The sequence below is a fragment of the Clinocottus analis genome, unplaced genomic scaffold, assembly GCF_023055335.1.
Source record: "Clinocottus analis isolate CAN_PGR_092001 unplaced genomic scaffold, fCliAna1.0.p SCAF_46, whole genome shotgun sequence".
In the NCBI taxonomy this organism is placed as follows: domain Eukaryota; kingdom Metazoa; phylum Chordata; class Actinopteri; order Perciformes; family Cottidae; genus Clinocottus; species Clinocottus analis.
The window spans coordinates 190,327-215,013 of NW_027176203.1; the positions used below are offsets into that span (position 1 = coordinate 190,327).

General features: G+C 46.2%; 1 protein-coding gene across 1 annotated transcript in view; it reads left to right on the forward strand.

Moving 5' to 3' along the window:
* LOC137801932 (coiled-coil domain-containing protein 85A-like) overlaps positions 1-5,073 on the forward strand; it is a 23,170-nt gene extending 18,097 nt beyond the window's left edge. Inside the window, exons 3-4 of the mRNA XM_068599380.1 lie at positions 1,110-1,167; positions 1,743-5,073. Coding sequence (XP_068455481.1) covers positions 1,110-1,167; positions 1,743-1,758 — 74 coding nt within the window. The 3' untranslated portion in view covers positions 1,759-5,073. The remainder of the gene's footprint in view (positions 1-1,109; positions 1,168-1,742) is intronic.
* The last annotated feature ends 19,614 nt before the right edge of the window (positions 5,074-24,687 follow it).

A 24,687-nucleotide genomic window follows, 5' to 3' on the forward strand; every position in this document is an offset into this window, starting at 1 on the left:
TACATTTGGTATTAGGTATTTATTTACATGTTTCTACTATTGTATTCATATATTTCACTGCTTTATGAACCTAAGACCTTTTGGTTAAACAAGTTCCATCAACAGCACAGTTCATCCACATGAGTGAAGTTATGTTTTCATAAGAGATATGAAGAATGTCAAAAACCAAGATTACATCTTTTGACTTGTGTCTTATGGACCTGTAAAGCCGTTTTCTAGTCTTCCGACCACTCAAAGTACTTTTACACTACGAGACATCATTCACACCCTGATGGGAGGAGCCACCATGCAGGGTGCCATCAGTATAGTCAACCATTCATACTCTGTAGGCGCAGCTACAGGAGCAATTTTAGGGTTAAGTGTCTTCCTCAAGGACACATCGGCTAGCGGAGCCGGGGATCGAACCACCGACCCTCTGATTGAAAGACGACCCCCGCTCACCACTGAGCCACAGTGGTGCCTCATTATAGAGGGAGATGAGATTGTCCTGCACTTTGTGATCTAACACATGGGGACGTATCTCATATGCTAGTGAATTTAAAGTTAATTTAATCCCACTGACCGCCACATCATTCAAAAGTGTCTAAGACACAGGCAGGACAACATGTGTCCATCGGAGACGTATGTTTCTCTTTGACTGTTTATGTTCATGATCAACGTTGAGCTGAAGCTCCTCTCTTTCATGAACGCACGAGAACTTCAAAAAAGACGTTTGGCAGTGAAAACAGATTCAGAGCGAGCGACACATCTCTGCTAACGGCCAGAAACGAGAAAGGACAGGAAACGCTGCCGCCGCATGCTCGTCTGTGACGGACTCCAAGTGGATTGAAGAAAGAGAAAAGTGTCAGCGAGAAGCAGCAGAGAGCTCAGGGAGATCTACCTGCTCTTCAACCAACCAGTGGGTTGATGGGAAATCTGCATGTTTTCTTGAGATGAACTCACAGTCCAGGGAATGAACAAAGTGTAACTACAGTTGCATACGAGCAGAGCCGCCGTTCCTCAGACCGTCCAACCTGAAGCTCTTTGCTGGGTCAAACGACTCTACTGATATTTCATATTATGCTGTCATATATTTGATCCTTCATCATTTGCTCTGTTTTCTTCGGCAGCTCTGATATCGGCTGGTTGCTGCACCAACTCCTGCAGCAGCGTAAAGCTTTGGGACAGGTGAGTCACCTGCATTTCCAGCTCATGCTTGAGGCTGCAGCTGCTCAGTGCTCCACGCAGTCCAAGAGTGGCTGGCTGACGTTGTCAGTCTGCTGCCGGCTGCCGGGCAGGTGGAGGCCGAGAGGCTTCTCAGAGCTGTTGTGCTCCCGACCCTCTGCGCAAACCAGACTCAAGAAAAAACAAGACCCAGACGATGAGCTGAGGACCCTTTGGTGATCGTTCTCATTGGCTGATCATGCTAATGTGGCTTTGCTCAAGCATATTTTCTGGGGAAGCTGGCGTTGTGCGTGTGTGTGTGTGTGTGTGTGTGTGTGTGTGTGTGTGTGTGTGTGACCCCTGCTTTAATGCCTCGGCCGCAGGGTGAGTGATGGCGCCGGGTTAATATTTAATGATGACGCAGCCTCACATCTTTACCTAGAGAGGACACCATCCCTGCTTTCTGCTGAGATCAACACACACACACACACACACACCTACACACACACATACACACACACACACACAAACACACACACACACACACACACACACACACACACACACACACACAGTAATTGTTTTGTCTTGTCTTCCAGCTTTGATGCCTCCTGACAATAACATGTCAGGAGGCATCAGCCCCCAGAGGCTGAAGAGGAAGCAGGCGGTGAGGCCGAGGCGGCCAGCGATGGAACACTGGAGACTCTTCAGTTCCCCGTGGACCTCCAGAGAAGACGGAGGGCCGGAGGGTCGCATCCCCGCGTTGCCAAAAATGAAGGGAGGGAACTAAGGAAGACAGCTGAGAATCTGGGCGTGGCCAACAGACTGGTCTACCTCTTTGGAGAGCCGGAGGTCTCTTCAGTCACAACGCCGGGTTGCTTCTAACTCAACGTGATGACGGCGGGAACCTTCAACAAGTCATTGTGTTCCTGAAGTGAAGAGCACAAAAGAAGTCGCTGCGTCATTTTCATATTCAAAGATAATTGTCTTCTGTTACAACTCTGGCTTTTAGAAGCTACAAAACAAGGAGCATTGTACTCACCAGAGGAGGGAGCTCTGGCATGGCCAACCCAGCGGGAGAGAGACGCTAGAGGTCAACCGCTAGAGGTCAGACTCTGGAGGTCAACCGCTAGAGGGCAACCACTAGAGGTCAGATGCTAGAGGTCAACCACTAGAGTTCAGACTCTGGAGGTCAACCACTAGAGATCAGACGCTAGAGGTCAACCGCTAGAGATCAGACGCTAGAGGTCAACCGCTAGAGATCAGATGCTAGAGGTCAACTGCTAGAGATCAGATGCTAGAGGTCAGACACTAGAGATCAGACACTAGAGGCCAACTGCAAGAAGTCAGACGCTGAAGGTCAACCGCTAGAGATCAGACGCTAGAGGTCAGACGCTAGAGGTCAGACGCTAGAGGTCAGACACTAGAGGTCAGACGCTAGAGGTCAGACGCTAGAGGTCAGATGCTAGAGGTCAGACGCTAGAAGTCCGATGCTAGAGGTCAGACGCTAGAGGTCAGATGCTAGAGGTCAGACGCTAGAGGTCAGATGCTAGAGGTCAGACGCTAGAGGTCAGATGCTAGAGGTCAGACGCTAGAGGTCAGATGCCAGACGCTAAAGGTTGCAGCTTCATCCAACATTCATGTTTCGTACTACAAAAATGAATTGATTAGTTAACTAAAGATCTATTTAACGTTCTGAGTAATTGTTTTAAAAGAACATTCTTTAGTCTCAGCTTCTAAAATGTGAATATGTTGTGGCTTTTCAGTCTTTTGGATTTTGAACCGTCGGACAAAAGTATGAAACTAGTACTACACAACTACCTCCTTGTGTTTTGGACAATTGTGACAAATTAATTGACAAAATGATTGACGGATAATGACAATAATTGTTCTCTCATCAACTAACATCGGCCGTGTTTCAGTTCACGAACACATCAGAGATTCTTCCTGCTGTTCCTCCTCCTGCAGTGAACCGCTGGAAGGCTTCTGAGCCTCAGCGTTGCTCATGGCTGAGCGTGACATGAGTATCTCATGAGTATTAACCAGAACTGAATAAAGACGATGAACTCTGATGATGTCACCGCTTCTGCTGCACTGTGGGTTTTGTTAAAGCTTCAGTTTCTTTCCCCTTCAGACTTTTTGTCACCAGGTCTCAGCAATTCACGTGATTGGAGCTGAAACAATAAGTCGATCAACAGAAAGATGATGAACTACTACTTTTTTCACTGTCATGCTGAAGAAAGATCCACATTCTCAGGTTTCAGCTCCTCTAGGAAACTGAATACCTTCTGGGTTTCATTACTGTTGATCCAATCAAATCCAAAGCAAATAATCGGCAGATTAAACACAAGTGAAGATAATGGTTAGACGCAGCCCTTAACTTGATGAGTACAATGTTTTTGTCACTGAGTGTGTTGAAAACTACGAGTCTGAAAGCCAGACTGTAATAAAGACAAAATATATTGAGGACAAACAAACAAAAGCCTCCGTTTGGAAATACGTCAGCAGTTACCAGCACACTTCTATACAACCAGAGGAGTCGCCCCCTGGTGGTCAGGAGAGAGAAGCTTTAACACATGAAGCATAGACTTCTATACAACCAGAGGAGTCGCCCCCTGGTGGTCAGGAGAGAGAAGCTTTAACACATGAAGCATAGACTTCTATACAACCAGAGGAGTCGCCCCCTGGTGGTCAGGAGAGAGAAGCTTTAACACATGAAGCATAGACTTCTATACAACCAGAGGAGTCTCTCCCTGGTGGTCAGGAGAGAGAATGCAGCTTTAACACATGAAGCATAGACTTCTATACAGCCAGAGGAGTCGCCCCCTGGTGGTCAGGAGAGAGAAGCTTTAACACATGAAGCATAGACTTCTATACAGCCAGAGGAGTCGCCCCCTGGTGGTCAGGAGAGAGAAGCTTTAACACATGAAGCATAGACTTCTATACAGCCAGAGGAGTCGCCCCCTGGTGGTCAGGAGAGAGAAGCTTTAACACATGAAGCATAGACTTCTATACAGCCAGAGGAGTCGCCCCCTGGTGGTCAGGAGAGAGAAGCTTTAACACATGAAGCATGGACTTCTTTACCACCAGAGGAGTCGCCCCCTGGTGGTTAGAAGAGAGAGCTTGCTGGTTGTAAGACCCTCCCGCATCAGCTCCCTCAGCAGAAGCGAGGTTGCCGCCTCGTTGTTGTTGCTTTGGAGGACTCATCAACAGCAACAAAAGGTCCATGGAGTGACTCTCGTGCGGTCGTCATGTACGTCCTCAAGTCGGCGTCTATTCCTGAAGCTAACTAAAGTGCTTTTGTGGCCTAAACCCAACTTCCTGTGAGAACAGAAGTGTAGTTTGCAGAGACACTTTGTCTCTGGTAAGATGGAGTCGTTGCGTTGCTCATTGCTCATTGCTCTGCTGTTTTCTGAGTCTTGGAATAATCTTTGGCGTGTGTGACAGACTGAAACTATCCACCGTGGGAGGGTTAGCGGAGACTTCTTGCATTTAATGAATAAATGCTCCCACATGCTCACACCTCCAACACTGCTTTGCTCTGACGGAGGAAACATACCTTTCATTGGAAGCAGAGATGAGTCCAAGGTGAAGCAGCACCGGCGTCATGACTCCCAGACTGAGCCGACGTGTTCCTTTGGTTTGAGTCCCTCCCTGTAGATCCTCCAGGCATCAGTGTGGTGACAGGGAGCTCCTGCAGGATGTTCTGGATTTTCACCAGCAGATGAAGTGATCAGTGTTGTCCCAATGAGCTGGATGTGTGTCTCGCTCCAGGAAACCAATATGTATCTGTGTAATCTGGTTTTGATTGAAGAATTATACTACATTATCAAAGACATTTGTATCTGCTGAGTTTTATAAATGTACAACTACAGTTATTATTTTGGACTTCTTGGGTATTATATAACTACTTATTAGAACCAGAGATGTATGTATGAGGTAATAAAGTATCTTTCTGTAAACTCCTTTGTTCATTGTGTCCTCGTGCATTTTGTTGGTGAATATGAGTTCTTAAAGGAATAGTTTAGTCTCCGAGACGAGAAGCTCATTATCTCATGAGTCATTAGATATGGCACTCAATAGCTAGCTTAGCATAAAGACTGGCACGAGGTGAATACCTGACCACGTGTCGCCCACTTCATAAATACATATCGATCAATAACTATTGTAGCAGATAACATTTCAACTTCATCGTATTGATGACATGTTTTGCCATTTTTCACAATTTGCTCGTTAAATTACTGTGTATGTGGACCAGAAACAGACACGCTTCATGTGTGTGTGTGTGTGTGTGTGTGTGTGTGTGTGTGTGTGTGTGTGTGTGTGTGTGTGTTCAGGGATCAGATTGGTCAGACTGAGGAAGGAAGAGAGAAGAAAGTTCTGAACAGAAGGAACTCTTCTCAGAAGTTCTTCCTGCAGGAATCAAAGTTCAGGACCTTCAGGAGGAAAAGACTCCTCCAGACGATGAGACTCATGGAACATCTCATGTTTCAAGACGAGTTCAGGAAACAACAAAACGCTGTTCTGGTACCAAATGTAACCTTTTGTAACCTGATGAGTCTCCTGCACAAGCAGCTGAAGCCTCCATGAGTTCAAACTACACAAAATGACTTCAGGCAACACAACGACACGGCTCGGTTCAGTAAAACATGATCATTTATTCCACAATCACTTCATTTAGGTTACAGTTGGACATTTGGAGACTTTTCAGGTGTTTTGTTGTGTTGGGACTCTTCTGAGTGTTTGTAAGAGATGCTTGTTCCTGATGCACAAACACTAAGAAATGGAAAACAGTGCCCGCGCTCCCGGCTTGGCGCTGCGCTGTGCATGGAGCCCGTCATGCGGCGATGTTTACTGCGAGTCAAGACGGATGAGCTCGTCCCGGCCGCCGCTCTGCGGCAACACGACGGCGCCCTGATTGCGAGCGCTGTTCATTTGCATCGGACACATGGCGGAAATGAGATTCCCCGGTGATGGATGGGCTCGGCCTCGCTGCTGTTGAAACAGACCGATGGAGACCTGCAGGGCGAGCAGCTCAACACATTCTCGGTCTGAAGACGTTACACGGCTCCAGATTATGGACTCAAGGGGAATCGTCACGACTAACAGATGAGTACTGATCCCCGACGCTGGGCCGGGAGGCCAAATATCTCCAGGAAGGTGAAGATGGATCCAGGTGACTTTTATTGATCGTTCAGATGCATCAACCTGACGGTCAGGAGGACACAAAGCGCCACGGCTGAGGCCCGTGTGTGTCACTACGCATCCAGGGCTGCTGCCTCAAGTCTGGCTCTCAACATCTCAAAAGGTTTTGGCCTCAGGGGACGAATGTTCGACCTTAACTTTACTCTCTTGTTTTTATCTGGAAAGTTCATCACTGAGGAAGTTTCATCGTTCCTCGACTTAAAGATGTCTGTGCACCTCCCGAAAATCTAATGACCAATGGCAAGCCAGATATGAACACCCAACACTGTTCACGGATCACGTGTTGTCGTTGTGAGTCAGGGCCAATGGATCACGTGTTGTCGTTGTGAGTCAGGGCCAATGGATCACGTGTTGTAGTTGTGAGTCAGGGCCGATGGATCACGTGTTGTAGTTGTGAGTCAGGGCCGATGGATCACGTGTTGTCGTTGTGAGTAAGGGCCGATGGATCACGTGTTGTCGTTGTGAGTCAGGGCCGATGGATCACGTGTTGTCGTTGTGAGTCAGGGCCGATGGATCACGTGTTGTCGTTGTGAGTCAGGGCCGATGGATCACGTGTTGTCGTTGTGAGTCATTGCAGATGGATCACGTGTTGTCGTTGTGAGTCAGGGCAGATGGATCACGTGTTGTCGTTGTGAGTCAGGGCAGATGGATCACGTGTTGTCGTTGTGAGTCAGGGCCGATGGATCACGTGTTGTCGTTGTGAGTCAGGGCCGATGGATCACGTGTTGTAGTTGTGAGTCAGGGCCGATGGATCACGTGTTGTCGTTGTGAGTCAGGGCCGATGGATCACGTGTTGTAGTTGTGAGTCAGGGCAGATGGATCACGTGTTGTCGTTGTGAGTCAGGGCCGATGGATCACGTGTTGTAGTTGTGAGTCAGGGCCGATGGATCACGTGTTGTCGTTGTGAGTCATTGCAGATGGATCATGTGTTGTCGTTGTGAGTCAGGGCAGATGGATCACGTGTTGTCGTTGTGAGTCAGGGCCGATGGATCACATGTTGTCGTTGTGAGTCAGGGCCGATGGATCACGTGTTGTCGTTGTGAGTCATTGCAGATGGATCACGTGTTGTCGTTGTGAGTCAGGGCAGATGGATCACGTGTTGTCGTTGTGAGTCAGGGCAGATGGATCACGTGTTGTCGTTGTGAGTCAGGGCCGATGGATCACGTGTTGTCGTTGTGAGTCAGGGCAGATGGATCACGTGTTGTCGTTGTGAGTCAGGGCCGATGGATCACGTGTTGTCGTTGTGAGTCAGGGCCGATGGATCACGTGTTGTCGTTGTGAGTCAGGGCCAATGGATCACGTGTTGTAGTTGTGAGTCAGGGCCGATGGATCACGTGTTGTCGTTGTGAGTCATTGCAGATGGATCACGTGTTGTCGTTGTGAGTCATTGCAGATGGATCATGTGTTGTCGTTGTGAGTCAGGGCAGATGGATCACGTGTTGTCGTTGTGAGTCAGGGCCGATGGATCACGTGTTGTAGTTGTGAGTCAGGGCCAATGGATCACGTGTTGTAGTTGTGAGTCAGGGCCGATGGATCACGTGTTGTAGTTGTGAGTCAGGGCCGATGGATCACGTGTTGTCGTTGTGAGTCATTGCAGATGGATCATGTGTTGTCGTTGTGAGTCAGGGCAGATGGATCACGTGTTGTCGTTGTGAGTCAGGGCCGATGGATCATGTGTTGTCGTTGTGAGTCATTGCAGATGGATCACGTGTTGCCGTTGTGAGTCAGGGCCGATGGATCATGTGTTGTCGTTGTGAGTCATTGCAGATGGATCACGTGTTGTCGTTGTGAGTCAGGGCAGATGGATCACGTGTTGTCGTTGTGAGTCAGGGCAGATGGATCACGTGTTGTCGTTGTGAGTCATTGCAGATGGATCACGTGTTGTCGTTGTGAGTCAGGGCAGATGGATCACGTGTTGTCGTTGGGAGTCAGGGCAGATGGATCACGTGTTGTCGTTGTGAGTCAGGGCCGATGGATCACGTGTTGTCGTTGTGAGTCATTGCAGATGGATCACGTTTTGTCGTTGTGAGTCAGGGCAGATGGATCATGTGTTATAGTTGTGAGTCAGGGCAGATGGATCACGTGTTGTCGTTGTGAGCCAGGGCCGATGAATCATGTGTTGTAGTTGTGAGTCAGGGCAGATGGATCGTGTGTTGTAGTTGTGAGTCATTGCAGATGGATCGTGTGTTGTCGTTGTGAGTCAGGGCCGATGGATCGTGTGTTGTCGTTGTGAGTCATTGCAGATGGATCACGTGTTGTCGTTGTGAGTCAGGGCAGATGGATCACGTGTTGTCGTTGTGAGTCAGGGCCGATGGATCACGTGTTGTCGTTGTGAGTCAGGGCCGATGGATCACGTGTTGTCGTTGTGAGTCAGGGCCGATGGATCACGTGTTGTAGTTGTGAGTCAGGGCCGATGGATCACGTGTTGTCGTTGTGAGTCATTGCAGATGGATCACGTGTTGTCGTTGTGAGTCAGGGCAGATGGATCACGTGTTGTCGTTGTGAGTCAGGGCCGATGGATCACGTGTTGTCGTTGTGAGTCAGGGCCGATGGATCACGTGTTGTCGTTGTGAGTCATTGCAGATGGATCACGTGTTGTCGTTGTGAGTCAGGGCCGATGGATCACGTGTTGTCGTTGTGAGTCATTGCAGATGGATCACGTGTTGTCGTTGTGAGTCAGGGCAGATGGATCACGTGTTGTCCTTGTGAGTCAGGGCCGATGGATCACGTGTTGTCCTTGTGAGTCAGGGCCGATGGATCACGTGTTGTCGTTGTGAGTCAGGGCCAATGGATCACGTGTTGTAGTTGTGAGTCAGGGCCGATGGATCACGTGTTGTCGTTGTGAGTCATTGCAGATGGATCATGTGTTGTCGTTGTGAGTCAGGGCAGATGGATCACGTGTTGTCGTTGTGAGTCAGGGCCGATGGATCATGTGTTGTCGTTGTGAGTCATTGCAGATGGATCACGTGTTGTCGTTGTGAGTCAGGGCCGATGGATCATGTGTTGTCGTTGTGAGTCATTGCAGATGGATCACGTGTTGTCGTTGTGAGTCAGGGCAGATGGATCACGTGTTGTCGTTGTGAGTCATTGCAGATGGATCACGTGTTGTCGTTGTGAGTCAGGGCAGATGGATCACGTGTTGTCGTTGTGAGTCATTGCAGATGGATCACGTGTTGTCGTTGTGAGTCATTGCAGATGGATCACGTGTTGTCGTTGTGAGTCAGGGCAGATGGATCACGTGTTGTCGTTGTGAGTCATTGCAGATGGATCACGTGTTGTCGTTGTGAGTCATTGCAGATGGATCACGTGTTGTCGTTGTGAGTCAGGGCAGATGGATCACGTGTTGTCGTTGTGAGTCAGGGCAGATGGATCACGTGTTGTCGTTGTGAGTCAGGGCCGATGGATCACGTGTTGTCGTTGTGAGTCAGGGCCGATGGATCACGTGTTGTAGTTGTGAGTCAGGGCCGATGGATCACGTGTTGTCGTTGTGAGTCAGGGCCGATGGATCACGTGTTGTCGTTGTGAGTCAGGGCCGATGGATCACGTGTTGTCGTTGTGAGTCATTGCAGATGGATCACGTGTTGTCGTTGTGAGTCAGGGCAGATGGATCACGTGTTGTCGTTGTGAGTCAGGGCAGATGGATCACGTGTTGTCGTTGTGAGTCAGGGCCGATGGATCACGTGTTGTCGTTGTGAGTCAGGGCCGATGGATCACGTGTTGTAGTTGTGAGTCAGGGCCGATGGATCACGTGTTGTCGTTGTGAGTCAGGGCCGATGGATCACGTGTTGTAGTTGTGAGTCAGGGCAGATGGATCACGTGTTGTCGTTGTGAGTCAGGGCCGATGGATCACGTGTTGTAGTTGTGAGTCAGGGCCGATGGATCACGTGTTGTCGTTGTGAGTCATTGCAGATGGATCATGTGTTGTCGTTGTGAGTCAGGGCAGATGGATCACGTGTTGTCGTTGTGAGTCAGGGCCGATGGATCACGTGTTGTCGTTGTGAGTCAGGGCCGATGGATCACGTGTTGTCGTTGTGAGTCATTGCAGATGGATCACGTGTTGTCGTTGTGAGTCAGGGCAGATGGATCACGTGTTGTCGTTGTGAGTCAGGGCAGATGGATCACGTGTTGTCTTTGTGAGTCAGGGCCGATGGATCACGTGTTGTCGTTGTGAGTCAGGGCAGATGGATCACGTGTTGTCGTTGTGAGTCAGGGCCGATGGATCACGTGTTGTCGTTGTGAGTCAGGGCCGATGGATCACGTGTTGTCGTTGTGAGTCAGGGCCAATGGATCACGTGTTGTAGTTGTGAGTCAGGGCCGATGGATCACGTGTTGTCGTTGTGAGTCATTGCAGATGGATCACGTGTTGTCGTTGTGAGTCATTGCAGATGGATCATGTGTTGTCGTTGTGAGTCAGGGCAGATGGATCACGTGTTGTCGTTGTGAGTCAGGGCCGATGGATCACGTGTTGTAGTTGTGAGTCAGGGCCAATGGATCACGTGTTGTAGTTGTGAGTCAGGGCCGATGGATCACGTGTTGTAGTTGTGAGTCAGGGCCGATGGATCACGTGTTGTCGTTGTGAGTCATTGCAGATGGATCATGTGTTGTCGTTGTGAGTCAGGGCAGATGGATCACGTGTTGTCGTTGTGAGTCAGGGCCGATGGATCATGTGTTGTCGTTGTGAGTCATTGCAGATGGATCACGTGTTGTCGTTGTGAGTCAGGGCCGATGGATCATGTGTTGTCGTTGTGAGTCATTGCAGATGGATCACGTGTTGTCGTTGTGAGTCAGGGCAGATGGATCACGTGTTGTCGTTGTGAGTCAGGGCAGATGGATCACGTGTTGTCGTTGTGAGTCATTGCAGATGGATCACGTGTTGTCGTTGTGAGTCAGGGCAGATGGATCACGTGTTGTCGTTGGGAGTCAGGGCAGATGGATCACGTGTTGTCGTTGTGAGTCAGGGCCGATGGATCACGTGTTGTCGTTGTGAGTCATTGCAGATGGATCACGTGTTGTCGTTGTGAGTCAGGGCAGATGGATCATGTGTTATAGTTGTGAGTCAGGGCAGATGGATCACGTGTTGTCGTTGTGAGCCAGGGCCGATGAATCATGTGTTGTAGTTGTGAGTCAGGGCAGATGGATCGTGTGTTGTAGTTGTGAGTCATTGCAGATGGATCGTGTGTTGTCGTTGTGAGTCAGGGCCGATGGATCGTGTGTTGTCGTTGTGAGTCATTGCAGATGGATCACGTGTTGTCGTTGTGAGTCAGGGCAGATGGATCACGTGTTGTCGTTGTGAGTCAGGGCCGATGGATCACGTGTTGTCGTTGTGAGTCAGGGCCGATGGATCACGTGTTGTCGTTGTGAGTCAGGGCCGATGGATCACGTGTTGTAGTTGTGAGTCAGGGCCGATGGATCACGTGTTGTCGTTGTGAGTCATTGCAGATGGATCACGTGTTGTCGTTGTGAGTCAGGGCAGATGGATCACGTGTTGTCGTTGTGAGTCAGGGCCGATGGATCACGTGTTGTCGTTGTGAGTCAGGGCCGATGGATCACGTGTTGTCGTTGTGAGTCATTGCAGATGGATCACGTGTTGTCGTTGTGAGTCAGGGCCGATGGATCACGTGTTGTCGTTGTGAGTCATTGCAGATGGATCACGTGTTGTCGTTGTGAGTCAGGGCAGATGGATCACGTGTTGTCCTTGTGAGTCAGGGCCGATGGATCACGTGTTGTCCTTGTGAGTCAGGGCCGATGGATCACGTGTTGTCGTTGTGAGTCAGGGCCAATGGATCACGTGTTGTAGTTGTGAGTCAGGGCCGATGGATCACGTGTTGTCGTTGTGAGTCATTGCAGATGGATCATGTGTTGTCGTTGTGAGTCAGGGCAGATGGATCACGTGTTGTCGTTGTGAGTCAGGGCCGATGGATCATGTGTTGTCGTTGTGAGTCATTGCAGATGGATCACGTGTTGTCGTTGTGAGTCAGGGCCGATGGATCATGTGTTGTCGTTGTGAGTCATTGCAGATGGATCACGTGTTGTCGTTGTGAGTCAGGGCAGATGGATCACGTGTTGTCGTTGTGAGTCAGGGCAGATGGATCACGTGTTGTCGTTGTGAGTCATTGCAGATGGATCACGTGTTGTCGTTGTGAGTCAGGGCAGATGGATCACGTGTTGTCGTTGTGAGTCAGGGCAGATGGATCACGTGTTGTCGTTGTGAGTCAGGGCCGATGGATCACGTGTTGTCGTTGTGAGTCATTGCAGATGGATCACGTGTTGTCGTTGTGAGTCAGGGCAGATGGATCATGTGTTATAGTTGTGAGTCAGGGCAGATGGATCACGTGTTGTCGTTGTGAGCCAGGGCCGATGGATCATGTGTTGTAGTTGTGAGTCAGGGCAGATGGATCGTGTGTTGTAGTTGTGAGTCATTGCAGATGGATCGTGTGTTGTCGTTGTGAGTCAGGGCCGATGGATCGTGTGTTGTAGTTGTGAGTCATTGCAGATGGATCGTGTGTTGTAGTTGTGAGTCAGGGCAGATGGATCACGTGTTGTCGTTGTGAGTCAGGGCCGATGGATCGTGTGACATTCGTAACGTGTTTGCTGTGAACGCAGCTTTACTACGCTAAGCCCGCCCGTCATGATTTGAAAACTCCTTGTGGCCCCTGAGTCAAGAAGTTTGTCCCCTGGTCAATGCTATGAACCATATCTGTATTTTAGCCGCGTCCCTTCAAGCCGCGGAGGAGAGAGGGATTGAGACGGCAGCGTGGTAGAGCGAGAGCATGACTCAGCAGTTCCTTTCTCATTAGAAGTCATGTGTGCAGCTGTTGAAATGTTGAGGACGCTCATTCCCTCTCTCCTCGGCCGAGGTCGTCTCCTCACAGTGGGAGTGACTCAGAGACTGAGAAGCTCCTCACAGCTCGGTTACAGCGATCAATTGCTTATATTGATCAAAAAAATAAGCTGTAAACATGGACGCTAACTTTTAGCCTCTGGATGCTAACTTGTAGACCCTGGATGCTAACATGTAGTCTCTGGATGCTAACTTGTAGTCTCTAGACGCTAACTTGTAGCCTCTGGATGCTAACTTGTAGTCCCTGGATGCTAACTTGTAGTCTCTGGATGCTAACTTGTAGACCCTGGATGCTAACATGTAGTCTCTGGATGCTAACTTGTAGTCTCTAGACGCTAACTTGTAGTCCTTGGATGCCAACTTCTAGTCTCTAAATGCTAACTTGTAGACCCTGGATGCTAACTTGTAGACCCTGCATGCTAACTTGTATTCTATGGATGCTAACTTGTTGTCCCTGGATGCTAACTTGTAGTCTCTAGATGCTAACTTGTAGTCCCTGGATTCTAACTTGTAGTCTCTGGATGCTAACTTGTAGACCCTGGATGCTAACTTGTAGTCCCTGGATGCTAACTTGTAGACCCTGGATGCTAACTTGTAGTCTCAGGATGCTAACTTGTAGTCCCTGGATGCTAACTTGTAGTCTCTGGATGCTAACTTGTAGTCCCTGGATGCTAACTTGTAGTCTATGGATGCTAACTTGTAGTCTCTGGATGCTAACTTGTAGTCTCTGGATGCTAACTTGTAGTCCCTGGATGCTAATTTTTAGTTCCTGGATGCTAAATTGTAGCCTCTGGATGCTAACTTGTAGTCCCTGGATGCTAACTTGTAGTCCCTGGATGCTAACTTGTAGTCCCTGGATGCTAATTTGTAGTCCCTGGATGCTAACTTGTAGTCCCTGGAAGCTAACTTGTAGCCTCTGGATGCAAACTTGTAGTCTCTGGATGCTAACTTATAGCCTCTGGATGCTAACCTGCAGGACTCTATGGAGGGATCACCACGGCAACGAGCAACTATTGCCAAACTCCACACATACAATATTTGTCAGAATCTGTATCATTTGATTTTGTAATAAACGATTAGTTTGAAGGGTTTGGCTAACTCATAACGCATGAATGCATTGAGAAGACGTTTGAGGAACTCTCCGTCTTCAGGATGTGATCGGGGCAATCAGCTGCTCTCAAGGTCAAACTGTGTGAAGGTCACTGTGTGGTGTGAAGGCTTCATGCTGCTTTGTGCTGCGGAGACGAGGAGGAAGGGGAGAGGATGTTCCTTTTGCCAGCCGAAGCACTTTTTCACCCCATCAGCTGTTTGGTAATGGACCGGACTCTTCTTAGACATCTCTAGGTCGCTAATTAACAGCTCTTGTTAATGACCACCTGCGCTAGATGCTAACATGAATAAAACATGCAGTTGTTTGGAAGGACCAAGGTCATTTAATGAGTCTTTACAACCGACTGCTCTCCCTGTGTAGATGTGATGGTGAAGATGGATTCTGCAGCACACGAAGGCAACAACAAGCCCACAAATGGTTCTACATTCTGCAGTTCATGCTCATAATAAGCTCCAATAATAGATGTGTGTATATATATATATATATATATATATATATATATATATATATATATATATATATATATATATATATATATATATATATATATAGAAACCTTTAGTCACGTGATGTTTCAGTGCTGAGTGAATTGATTGGTACATTCTCTTTGGCCCAGCAGATTCATTTGGTGGGAGATGAACTCTGTAAAGCATCTTTTATTGTATATAGATACAAGTTGTGGAGGAAATGTATTTTTTCCCGCAGTGAGTCCGAGCTGAAAATGGTAAAACTGAACTTATCTATGAAATAATGTGTTCTTGCAAGAAGAAGCAGTTAAACAGAGTCATGAGGAGTCTGTGGAAGTCTCTGCTGTGGAGAGCATGTGGCTGGGAACAGCGCATTGGCTGTGTGTGTGCACACCCAGACGTGTAGAACAAACAGGTGTGTAACACTTTCCTTCGGCTGTTATTGGAAGACAGAACAGAGGGCATGATGCAGTGTTCATCTGCTGCAGGGAAGTACACATGGCAAGCTTTGCTCGTCCAGGTCATTTACTTCTAAAAGTATATAAAATACTCCATACCATTACAAAGCAAGCAGGAAACAAGACCTAGTTTGGATTTGTATCCCTGTCCTGATATCTCTCCTCATGAGTATCGTTGAGATTCTGGAGTGACAAAAACAAAGATTGGTGGCTCATCCTGGATAATTAGATGACATTTGACTTTGAGGGTTTTCTGTCATCAAATCCATGTTCACTAAGTAACTCGAATGTGACATCGTGACATCAGCCCACGTTTACTGTGCGTGTTGGACCGCCTGAAGGGTGATGGATAACGGTGATGGATTCTCTGTTTAAGATGTACGTGATGACCTCGTATGAGTCAGAGAGCCCAGTGTTGTATTCCAGACTCAATATTAAGAGCCTGAAAAGGAAACCAATCAAACAGAATTGGATACTAAAATCCCAGCACTGAAGTTAGCATAACTTTAGCGCTGTAATTTAATTTCCCATTTGGCTCATTGTGCCAGCCAGCTGGCGTCTAGTGGAGGATGTGGTGTGACAGAAGCTGTGCAGAGGTGTCTTGTTCCCGCCTTTACAGAGACCAGAGGTCTCGAGCAGCGGATATGTAGGAGGCCACTGGGGCTCAGTGGTTAGCATGCTAATGCTGCTAGTCCATGTAGTTGAGTCCTTGAGGGAGACACTTAACCCCAAATTGCTCCCCGTTGCTGTGTCTAAGGTGTATAGAGCAACATGTGAGTCTCTTTGGATAAAAGCATCAGCTAAATGAAGTGTAATATGTGAGGGAGACGTATAAAAAAAATAGGAGTCAGATTTTAGTTGTGTCTCCCGCAGTTAGCTTTGGCTCTTCTTCAATACAGCATGATGTTCATGTAGTAAATAATGCTCATTTAGAGACAAACAGACCATAAAGCAGGGGTACAATTTGCCTCACAGGGCCTTTCTCCATCACTTCACTTCAAAAACCAAGATGACGGCGGCCAAATGACGAACTGAAGGCTTCAACACCAACAAACAAACCAATGGCTTGATGACTACCTCCATGTCTCATATACAGTGTATGCTTTGTCTTCAAGGCAATGCAAACACTTACGAAGTTTTCACGTAATATGGCTGATAACACCTGGGCAACAGAAGGTGCACCTTGTCCCATCCAAACATCTACAAAACCTGGAAAATCACAATCTGCACACACACACACACACACACACACACACACACACACACACACACACACACACCTGTCCTTCAGGCAACATCACTTTAAACACCTGTCTTACAAACCAAGAGCCAATAACTAAATTAAATTGCAATAGTTGCAATCAGTACTACACAATATGTATAATTCAAACACTTTGCACTAAAATATATAGATTGGCACTGTCACCATAACGGAATTCAGCTGTTTTGGGGGTTAAGTGACTCTTTACCACTAAATAACACATTTATTAAAAATGAAGCTCACACATTGAAGTTGAACCCTTTAACAATAGAATGACAGCCGGTTTACTAGATTTGAAGCCTGAGAAAACGAAGGTTAAAACTAGTATGAGAGAAAAGAGAAGAACTTGTCCTGCCAGAGTAAAGCCAGAGAAATGACTGCAGAACCATCTGGGATGCCTATTAACGATCGACTTCCACCCGTGTAGCTGCCTCATGCTCATGCATGAAGGCAGCATCAAACAAAGGACAATCTGGAAATGTGTCTCTTTAATGATAAACAAAGGCAGAAACCGTTTCTTTAAATTGTTGCTTTCAACCATCTGGTGCAACAGCAACACCTCATTTAAATAACTTAAGGCTTTACATCATGTTCTATTCTAGTGGTAGCAGTCTCCATGCACCTCTGGCATTGATTCATCGTATAATTGAGATACACTTTTGAGTCACGCACTATGGGATGACAATATATCTCATTGATCTTCGAAAAGGACACATGAAGATTTATTGCCTTTGCTTTTGCCGTGAGAAGCGGCGCCTCAGGGGAATACCCCCATGCATCCTTTCTGGCCTAAAGGCTCAGCCTGTGGTTTACCACAGGGCCCATCCCCCACCCCAACACACTGAAGTGGCTCTATTGGATGACCGGCGTCTTTTCATTTTGCGTTTCAGCCTTCTGAAACCAAGAAGACGGGATAGCCATTTTAGATAGACGCAGAGAATCCTTTGCAATGCTACTAATATAACACACATGCACACATCTTATGACATCATGTATTCATTTATTATCTTGCTCCCTTAGTCCTTTTGTCCCCGTATCTTGCTTGGATGTAACACACATCAAGAGACAGCAGAATGTTGTGAACAAGCCATCTACCAACTCAGACCAGATTCCCTCTGAGATGGTGAGCAAGGCTCCACTAGCTTCAGGCTTTATATTACATTACATGTCATTTAGCTCACACTTTTAACCAAAGCGACTTACAATAAGTGCATTCAACCGTGAGTACGAACTAGGAACAACAGGAATCAAGAGAGTGCAATTTCTTAAATAAAGTCAAAGTACAAAGTGCTATCAGGAAGAGACATGTAAGTGCTGCTGTCATTGTCTTTATTCAAGGTGTAGTCGAAAAAGATGAGTTTTTAGTTTGCGGCAGAAGATGCAGACACTTCCTGCTGTCCTGATGTCAATGAGGAACTCATTCCACCATCGAGGAGCCAGGAAGCAAACAGTCGAGACTTTGTTGAGTGTTTAGATCGCAGCGACGGAGCAACAAGCCAAAGCTTCAGCCAACAAGATTGGCTGCAGCTGAGCGGAGTGAACGAGCTGGTTTCACCATGTCCTGGATGTGGATCGGACCCGATCTGTTCGTAGCTTGGTGCGCAACTACCAGTGTCTTTAAGCGGATGCTGCGGCCACCGGTAGCCAGTGAAGGTCGCGGAGGAGCGGAGTAGTTAGGGGGGAACTTCAGGAGGTTGAAGATCAGCACTGCGTTGTTGAAGGGGATCGTGAGGTCTTGGGTGGGCGAGCCTTTTCCTGGAAGGAAAAGCAGTTCAGTCTTGTCAGGGTTGATGTTCAGGTGGTGTGTGGACATCCACTGAGAGATGTCAGTCAGACAGGCAGAGATTCACTCAGGTGTCCCAGTTTCTGATTCAAGAAATGAGAGGATCAGTTGGGTGTCGTCAGCATAGCGATGGTAGGAGAAGCCACGCGAGCGAATGACACAGTCAAGAGAGTTGGTGTACAGAAAGAAGAGGAGAGGATCCAGGACAGAGCCCTGAGGGACTCCAGTAAATGAATGAACCCTCATCCAGACTGATGAGGGTCCAGATAGTTGTTCTGGTGGAGAAAGCAGGAGACTTGGTGAAACATAGCTCGGTCCAGAGTTTTTGAAAGAAAAGGAAGGAGAGAGACAGGTCGGGAGTTGTTGACTTCGGACGGATTGAGAGGTCACCAAGGAGAGAACTTGATTGGGAGACAGGGTGGTGAAGGAGGACAGTGAGGGGGAAGATGAAGTTGATGGAGGTGAAGTAGTAGAAGAAGGTAGAGTGGTGAATGAGGAGCGTATGTCATCTATCTTTTTGTGAAGTAGTCAACAAAGTGGCTCAGTAGAAGGGTTGAGGGAGGAGGAGATGGGGGGTCAAGGAGGTTGGAGAAGATGGAGAAGAGTTTTTTGGGGTTACAAATTTTTTTTGGCCATTTGAAAGTGGTTTGAAATGCAAGTCCAACTGCAGTTCTACACACTCACAATCCACTTGCACGATGTCATTATGCCCTCTGAGTCTTTACGTTCTTCTTCGTGTTTGTTTGAATCAGTTTGAATGAGCAGATGTGAAGCACTAATGCATACAGATGAACCAAGAGAATGACGTCCTCCGTCAAAGGAAAGTACACATAATTGAATTGAAATACTCTCCTAAGAAATATACCTATGTTTAATGTGCAAATCATACTGTAATCTTCGTGCAGACGTGCCATTTCTCCAAATGACTGATATGTTAATCTTCCTTTATTCCAATACTCCCTTCAGCACATCGAGATGAAGACCTCTGACCCGGACAAGCCCTCATCTGTATCTCTCACTACTCTGATCAGCTTTTCCTCCATCTCTGCTTCTCCCCACAGACTGAGTTATGATGTGGTGTTACCCCCTGAACCCTGACATGTGAAAGGTCACGGCGAGGGGATAAATAATCTTCCACTGGTCTGCCATGTGGCGACTCAAGAATTCATCAGTCTGGAGCCATTTGCACCAAAGGAGGTTGAACAAAGACACATGTGGACTTCTCACTTTTAGTCGTCATCGTGACAACAAGTGACAACTGCCAGAAGTGTTTAGATGCAGCTCGCTTGCTTTGCTAAGACAATCCCCAACTGACTTTCCTGATTCCCACTGGCTTGCATGAAGATTTGATGGGTACAAAAAATGGCAGTGGCTCAAATACTAAGGCAAAAGAGTTTATTGTAGAAATGCACAATACTGTACAAGACCAAACCACAAATATTCAGTTCATGCTCTATTGAAACCCGATCGTAAATATGAAGAAAAAAAATGTTTCATTTTTTAAACAGACAATGACAAACATGTTAAAGTTCTGCAAACGATATATAGTTCATGTTAATCTAAACTCTGACAGTGGATGTAACCCACCTTAACCCACCGCTCTGGATTCGGGTTAGGCCCGTTGTTCAGACGGCCAAATCCCAAATAGTCCAAAAAAATGTTCCTTTTGGGCCGAGAGCCTGAAAACTGTTGTCTTCGTTGATTTGGTCGGGAGGTTCAGGCACCAGGAGTGAGATCTGTTGGAGTGATGGTGAGAACATCAGGGTGAGCCAGGACGAAGAGGCGGTCAGAGGACCTCGTAGATTGATCACTAAAATGAAATTTCTTAAACATGTTCGGGCTTATTTTTTTAAATCCGCGAAACTTTGAGAGTGTTTAAATGACAGAGAAATGTGAGAACATGTTAATGCCTGTCTGAGAAAAGTGTATAACAGTGTGTGTTTAGGGGTTTTACAGCCTGAAAACAGGTATAATAATCGTAAAAAATAAAGCTTACCACTTCACGGATTTCGTCTATAGCGGCTTGTTTTTGGAACGAATCCCCCAGATAAACGGACGACTGTGATCGTCTGTTGGAACAATGGCATGCAACCAACATAACACGCTCAGCCAATGAGATGATAACTCTTGCTTTTGGAAGGACTGAGAGATGGAGCCAGAGATGTCGCTGTCACTGCTGTACATTAACGCAGACAAACCCTGTTTGATTTACATGGTGGACTGCGTAATGAGGCTAGAACAAAGCTAAAGCTAACAGGTCACATACAAAGTTAGCATCCTCACTAGTTGTTGAAGTCATGGACGTTCTCCAAATATCTGCTTGTTCTTGTATATAACTACTGCTAGTGTGCTCTAGTGTACAAATGGAAAAGAGTACAATTAGAGTTATCCCTAACAAAACGCCGTTTAGATGTGTATTACAAAAATACACACAGGACGTCACTTGGATAAATGACACAATAGGTTGATACTTCCATACAGGAATATTGCTTATATATATATATATATATATATATATATATATATATATATATATATATATATATATATATTTACGTTGTGAGCACTAAACTGTCTGGTGTTATTTCCCCAATGAAGAAAAGGGAATTACAGTAATGAAGGAGGCCAAACGGATCCAATGGACATCTTCTCCATCCTCGGTCTGAGGAAGTAACCAGAAGCAGATTTATGGCTCCTGAATGCTTCATTAATAAAGCCCACTAATGAAAGCACAGATGTGAAAGTCATTGAGAACACTGTTATTGATCTGGTGACCTTCGACCTCATTGTTAAATATTGATGATCCTGAAGGTTTGACTGGATGTTGCCAATAGTGAGGCCAATTCACTGCATTCATAAAATAACACTAGTGAGAAAGATGAGAGAAAATTGTTTGAGACTGCAGATGCAGTTGTATGAAACACGACCAAAAGGATTACGGCTCATCAGCTATGCGTTCCTTTATGACCCGAAAGCTTTTCAAAAGGCAACTTTTTGGTGCAACTATTTTGATGCAAACATTTCATTTTTGAAAAACACGTCAATCTTTGGAGGGGAGCTCGATAACCTTCTGACAGTCCATAAATAAACATTGTTTGAATGTTCAAATTCCCAGCCAACACAACTCTGACATGATAAGTTGTTGTAAGTATATTCATTTCATTTTGTTTGCTACACTGAACTCAGCAGGAGCCAGGTGGTGATGTCAATGGTCACTGCTGCGTCTTGTGGTGCATCCATCTTTTTAAAGATGTATAGCTTTAGTTATTGAGGTCAAGACAGAGTCGAGGTGGCCATTGTTTAATGAAGAATGGCTCTCCACACTCACCTGTTGGATGCTTTCAAAGCGCCCAAACTGTGCAGAGTAGTTCCAATTTTAATAAATGCAATGTATTAATCTAAGGTTGCAAATTTACTGAAAATACTTGATGCTGATGACACTATTTAGTCTGCAAATAGAGCAACCATAGACCCTATCAGAAGCGGACGTAGTCGTTGTGACGTCACCAATTGGGTTGTGAGTGGCCATTTTGGAGCCTTAAATTTGGCATTTTGGCCACGGCCATCTTGGATTTTGGCTGTTGCATCTCATTTTTAATTCTCAAGTCAACCAGTGAATGAAAAGGACCATTTTGAAGCGGTGATATGTGACTTAGGGAGCGTTTCCCCTTGAGGATTAATAAAGTATCCACCCATTCATCTATCTATCTATCTATCTATCTATCTATCTATCTATCTATCTATCTATCTATCTATCTATCTATCTATCTATCTATCTATCCACCCATTCATCCATCCATCTATCCATCCATCTATACATCCATTCATCCATCAATATGTTTGAACATGTGTGAAAGTAAGACTTGAAAATAAAGAGATGGCAGCAAGTGACACCTGGAGGAGTCTGTGAGGTTGACACCAGTAGCAGAAGGTCTTTCTTCTGTCCTTATGAATGTAAAGTAGATACTTTTACTCTTTTACTGAAGATTGTTCTTCCGAACAAATGCATTTGTATACTCAGCTCCAAACATTTGCAATCACAGTTCTAGTTGCATTTCTCCAGAAATAAATATTCCTATTTGTATTCGGTGATTGCCAAAAGCCGGTAATAGAAAGCCTAGAAGCGTTGGCAGAGCAGGTGTGAGCCAAAGGTGAGAACATATTGTATCTCAGTGTTCATACAGGATGCAGCTCTACTCGCTCTGAGGAGCAAACAGGGAACACTGCAGCAGAGGAGAGGAGGGGGCTGAGGTGTTAAACAAGAGGTGAGAAAAACACCTGTCAACCTGTAAACCTCTGCAACATCTTGATATGAAGCGCTATTTAGAATGTTCATAACCAGTGTGCCACTTCAACATAAAGCCAACATTAAGTTTAATTAAGACAAACCATTAAAACGTTAATCTCCAGATTACCCCGCGAGTACCGGGCAGCTCAGTGTCTGAACTCACTTTATTTCCTGAGGTAAGATGCCGGTATGTCTGTGTTGTGAGAAGGCGCAGGTAAATGCAGTGGTTCTCAAACTGTGGGGCGCGACCCTCTAGTGGGGCGTGGAGGTATTACAGGTGGGGCACGGGGATGCAGATTCTTAAAAAATATATTAATATGTATTATCTTTTCTTAACCTTAACGAATGTTGCCAAACCATAACCATGCAGATAAAAAGTCATTTTAGTAAAAACACAGTGGCAGAAAAATAATCTTGGGTTTGGTGGAATCATCAAATATCAACATTATCTTTGGTTCATCGAAACTTAGTTCCAGCACAGTTTGTCAATGCATGTTGTCCAAATCTATCCAACAAAACCGCAACACTGACACCCTGCACAGTGCACAGGCAAGACATCACAGCACAGCTGCACCGGCAGAAGCAGTGCACCTTAGCGCGGGGAGAAGCAGCAGCAGCTGCCCCAGGTGCAGCAGCACCAGCAGCCCCAGGTGCAGCAGCAGTCCCAGGTGCAGCAGCAGCCCCAGGTGCAGCAGCACCAGCAGCCCCAGGTGCAGCAGCAGCAGCAGCCCCAGGTGCAGCAGCACCAGCAGCCCCAGGTGTAGCAACTACAGCGCTGTGTTTAGATTATGATTAAGGGACTGCAAAGGAAACGTGGCCATGCTCTTTTTGCAATTACAGCTTCGTGGCCGATATAAAAACGGACATTTCCACATGTATTGCTCCGTTGGCTGCAGTAAGCGGCGTTGTTTCTTCACGTCTCTGTTTTCGTCTCATTACGTAAGTACTTTAGCTCGGCTTTGCAGTCAAACCTGTCAAATAACAAATGTTTTACATCCTGCTGCATGATCTAGACAAGCCCGAACAGAGACGTGTACCTCTTTAGGTCGATTCTTTCCAAAGATGACACCTACACTGTGAAACCCACCAGCTCATCTTCATAAAAGAAGTTGACTTAAATAAAACATACGCAGTTGTAGTTACTTGAGTGAAACACGAACAAGAACTCGTAAGTGAACTACAGCCATAAGGACTCAGTCATTTGGAGTTTGATCAACTTCTGGTAGACTTTCAAGTTATATTTATTTAGTTGTATTAACTCATTTGATCTAAATTTATTTCATAAAATAATTCATACCGAGCCGGTATACAACACATCTGTACTGATGTAGTCAGAAAATTATATTGGTTCTTAAAATGAATTTCATCTGAGTTCATATAAACATTACAAGCAAGTTTAAATGATGAATGTGTTTTTAGTTCAATACAAAGAATGAGTTAGTACTAGTCCTGTCTCTACTTTAGTATACCTAACAATAAATACTTGAGTTAGGAGAACTCCACTAAAAGGATTTGAGTTATTTAACTGAAATGGTTCAAAGCAATCGGTTTCCTTCAGCTATGACTTGACTTTACTCGTCAGGTTTTACAGTGTACATATCAGTATCAGCAAAACGAGCTCACACCAGGAGTTGAAATGGACGTTGCACTGTGTGCATTAAGGGGACGAATACTAATGTCTTCTTTGACATTTAGAAATCCTGAGCTTGATGATCATATTTTCTGTGTGAGTCAGAAATCACTCCGGGTCTGTTCAGTGAAAAGAATGACATCATTGAAATATTTCAACAGAAGACAGCTCCCATAAACCCCAAACGACAGCAAATAGCTGCAAGGGATTGTGGGTTGGAAATGAGACCAGTGATGAGGTAACGCACGTAAACAGCTCAGGCAGCACATCTCAAGGTTAATCTGGTTGTATGTGTGTTCATGTGCTCCTCTGTGGGTGGATCACTTGTGATAGACTTGTGTGTAATCTGATGCCATTTAGCCAATTTATGCTAACAGTAAATGACATTGGTGACAGCAGTGAGCCGGCCTGCTATTGATCCACACTCACACATTCTGCCAGTTGTCAGAGCTTCAATTCCACTAGAAATTAGCTGGATGACACCTTGAAGATGTTTCCAA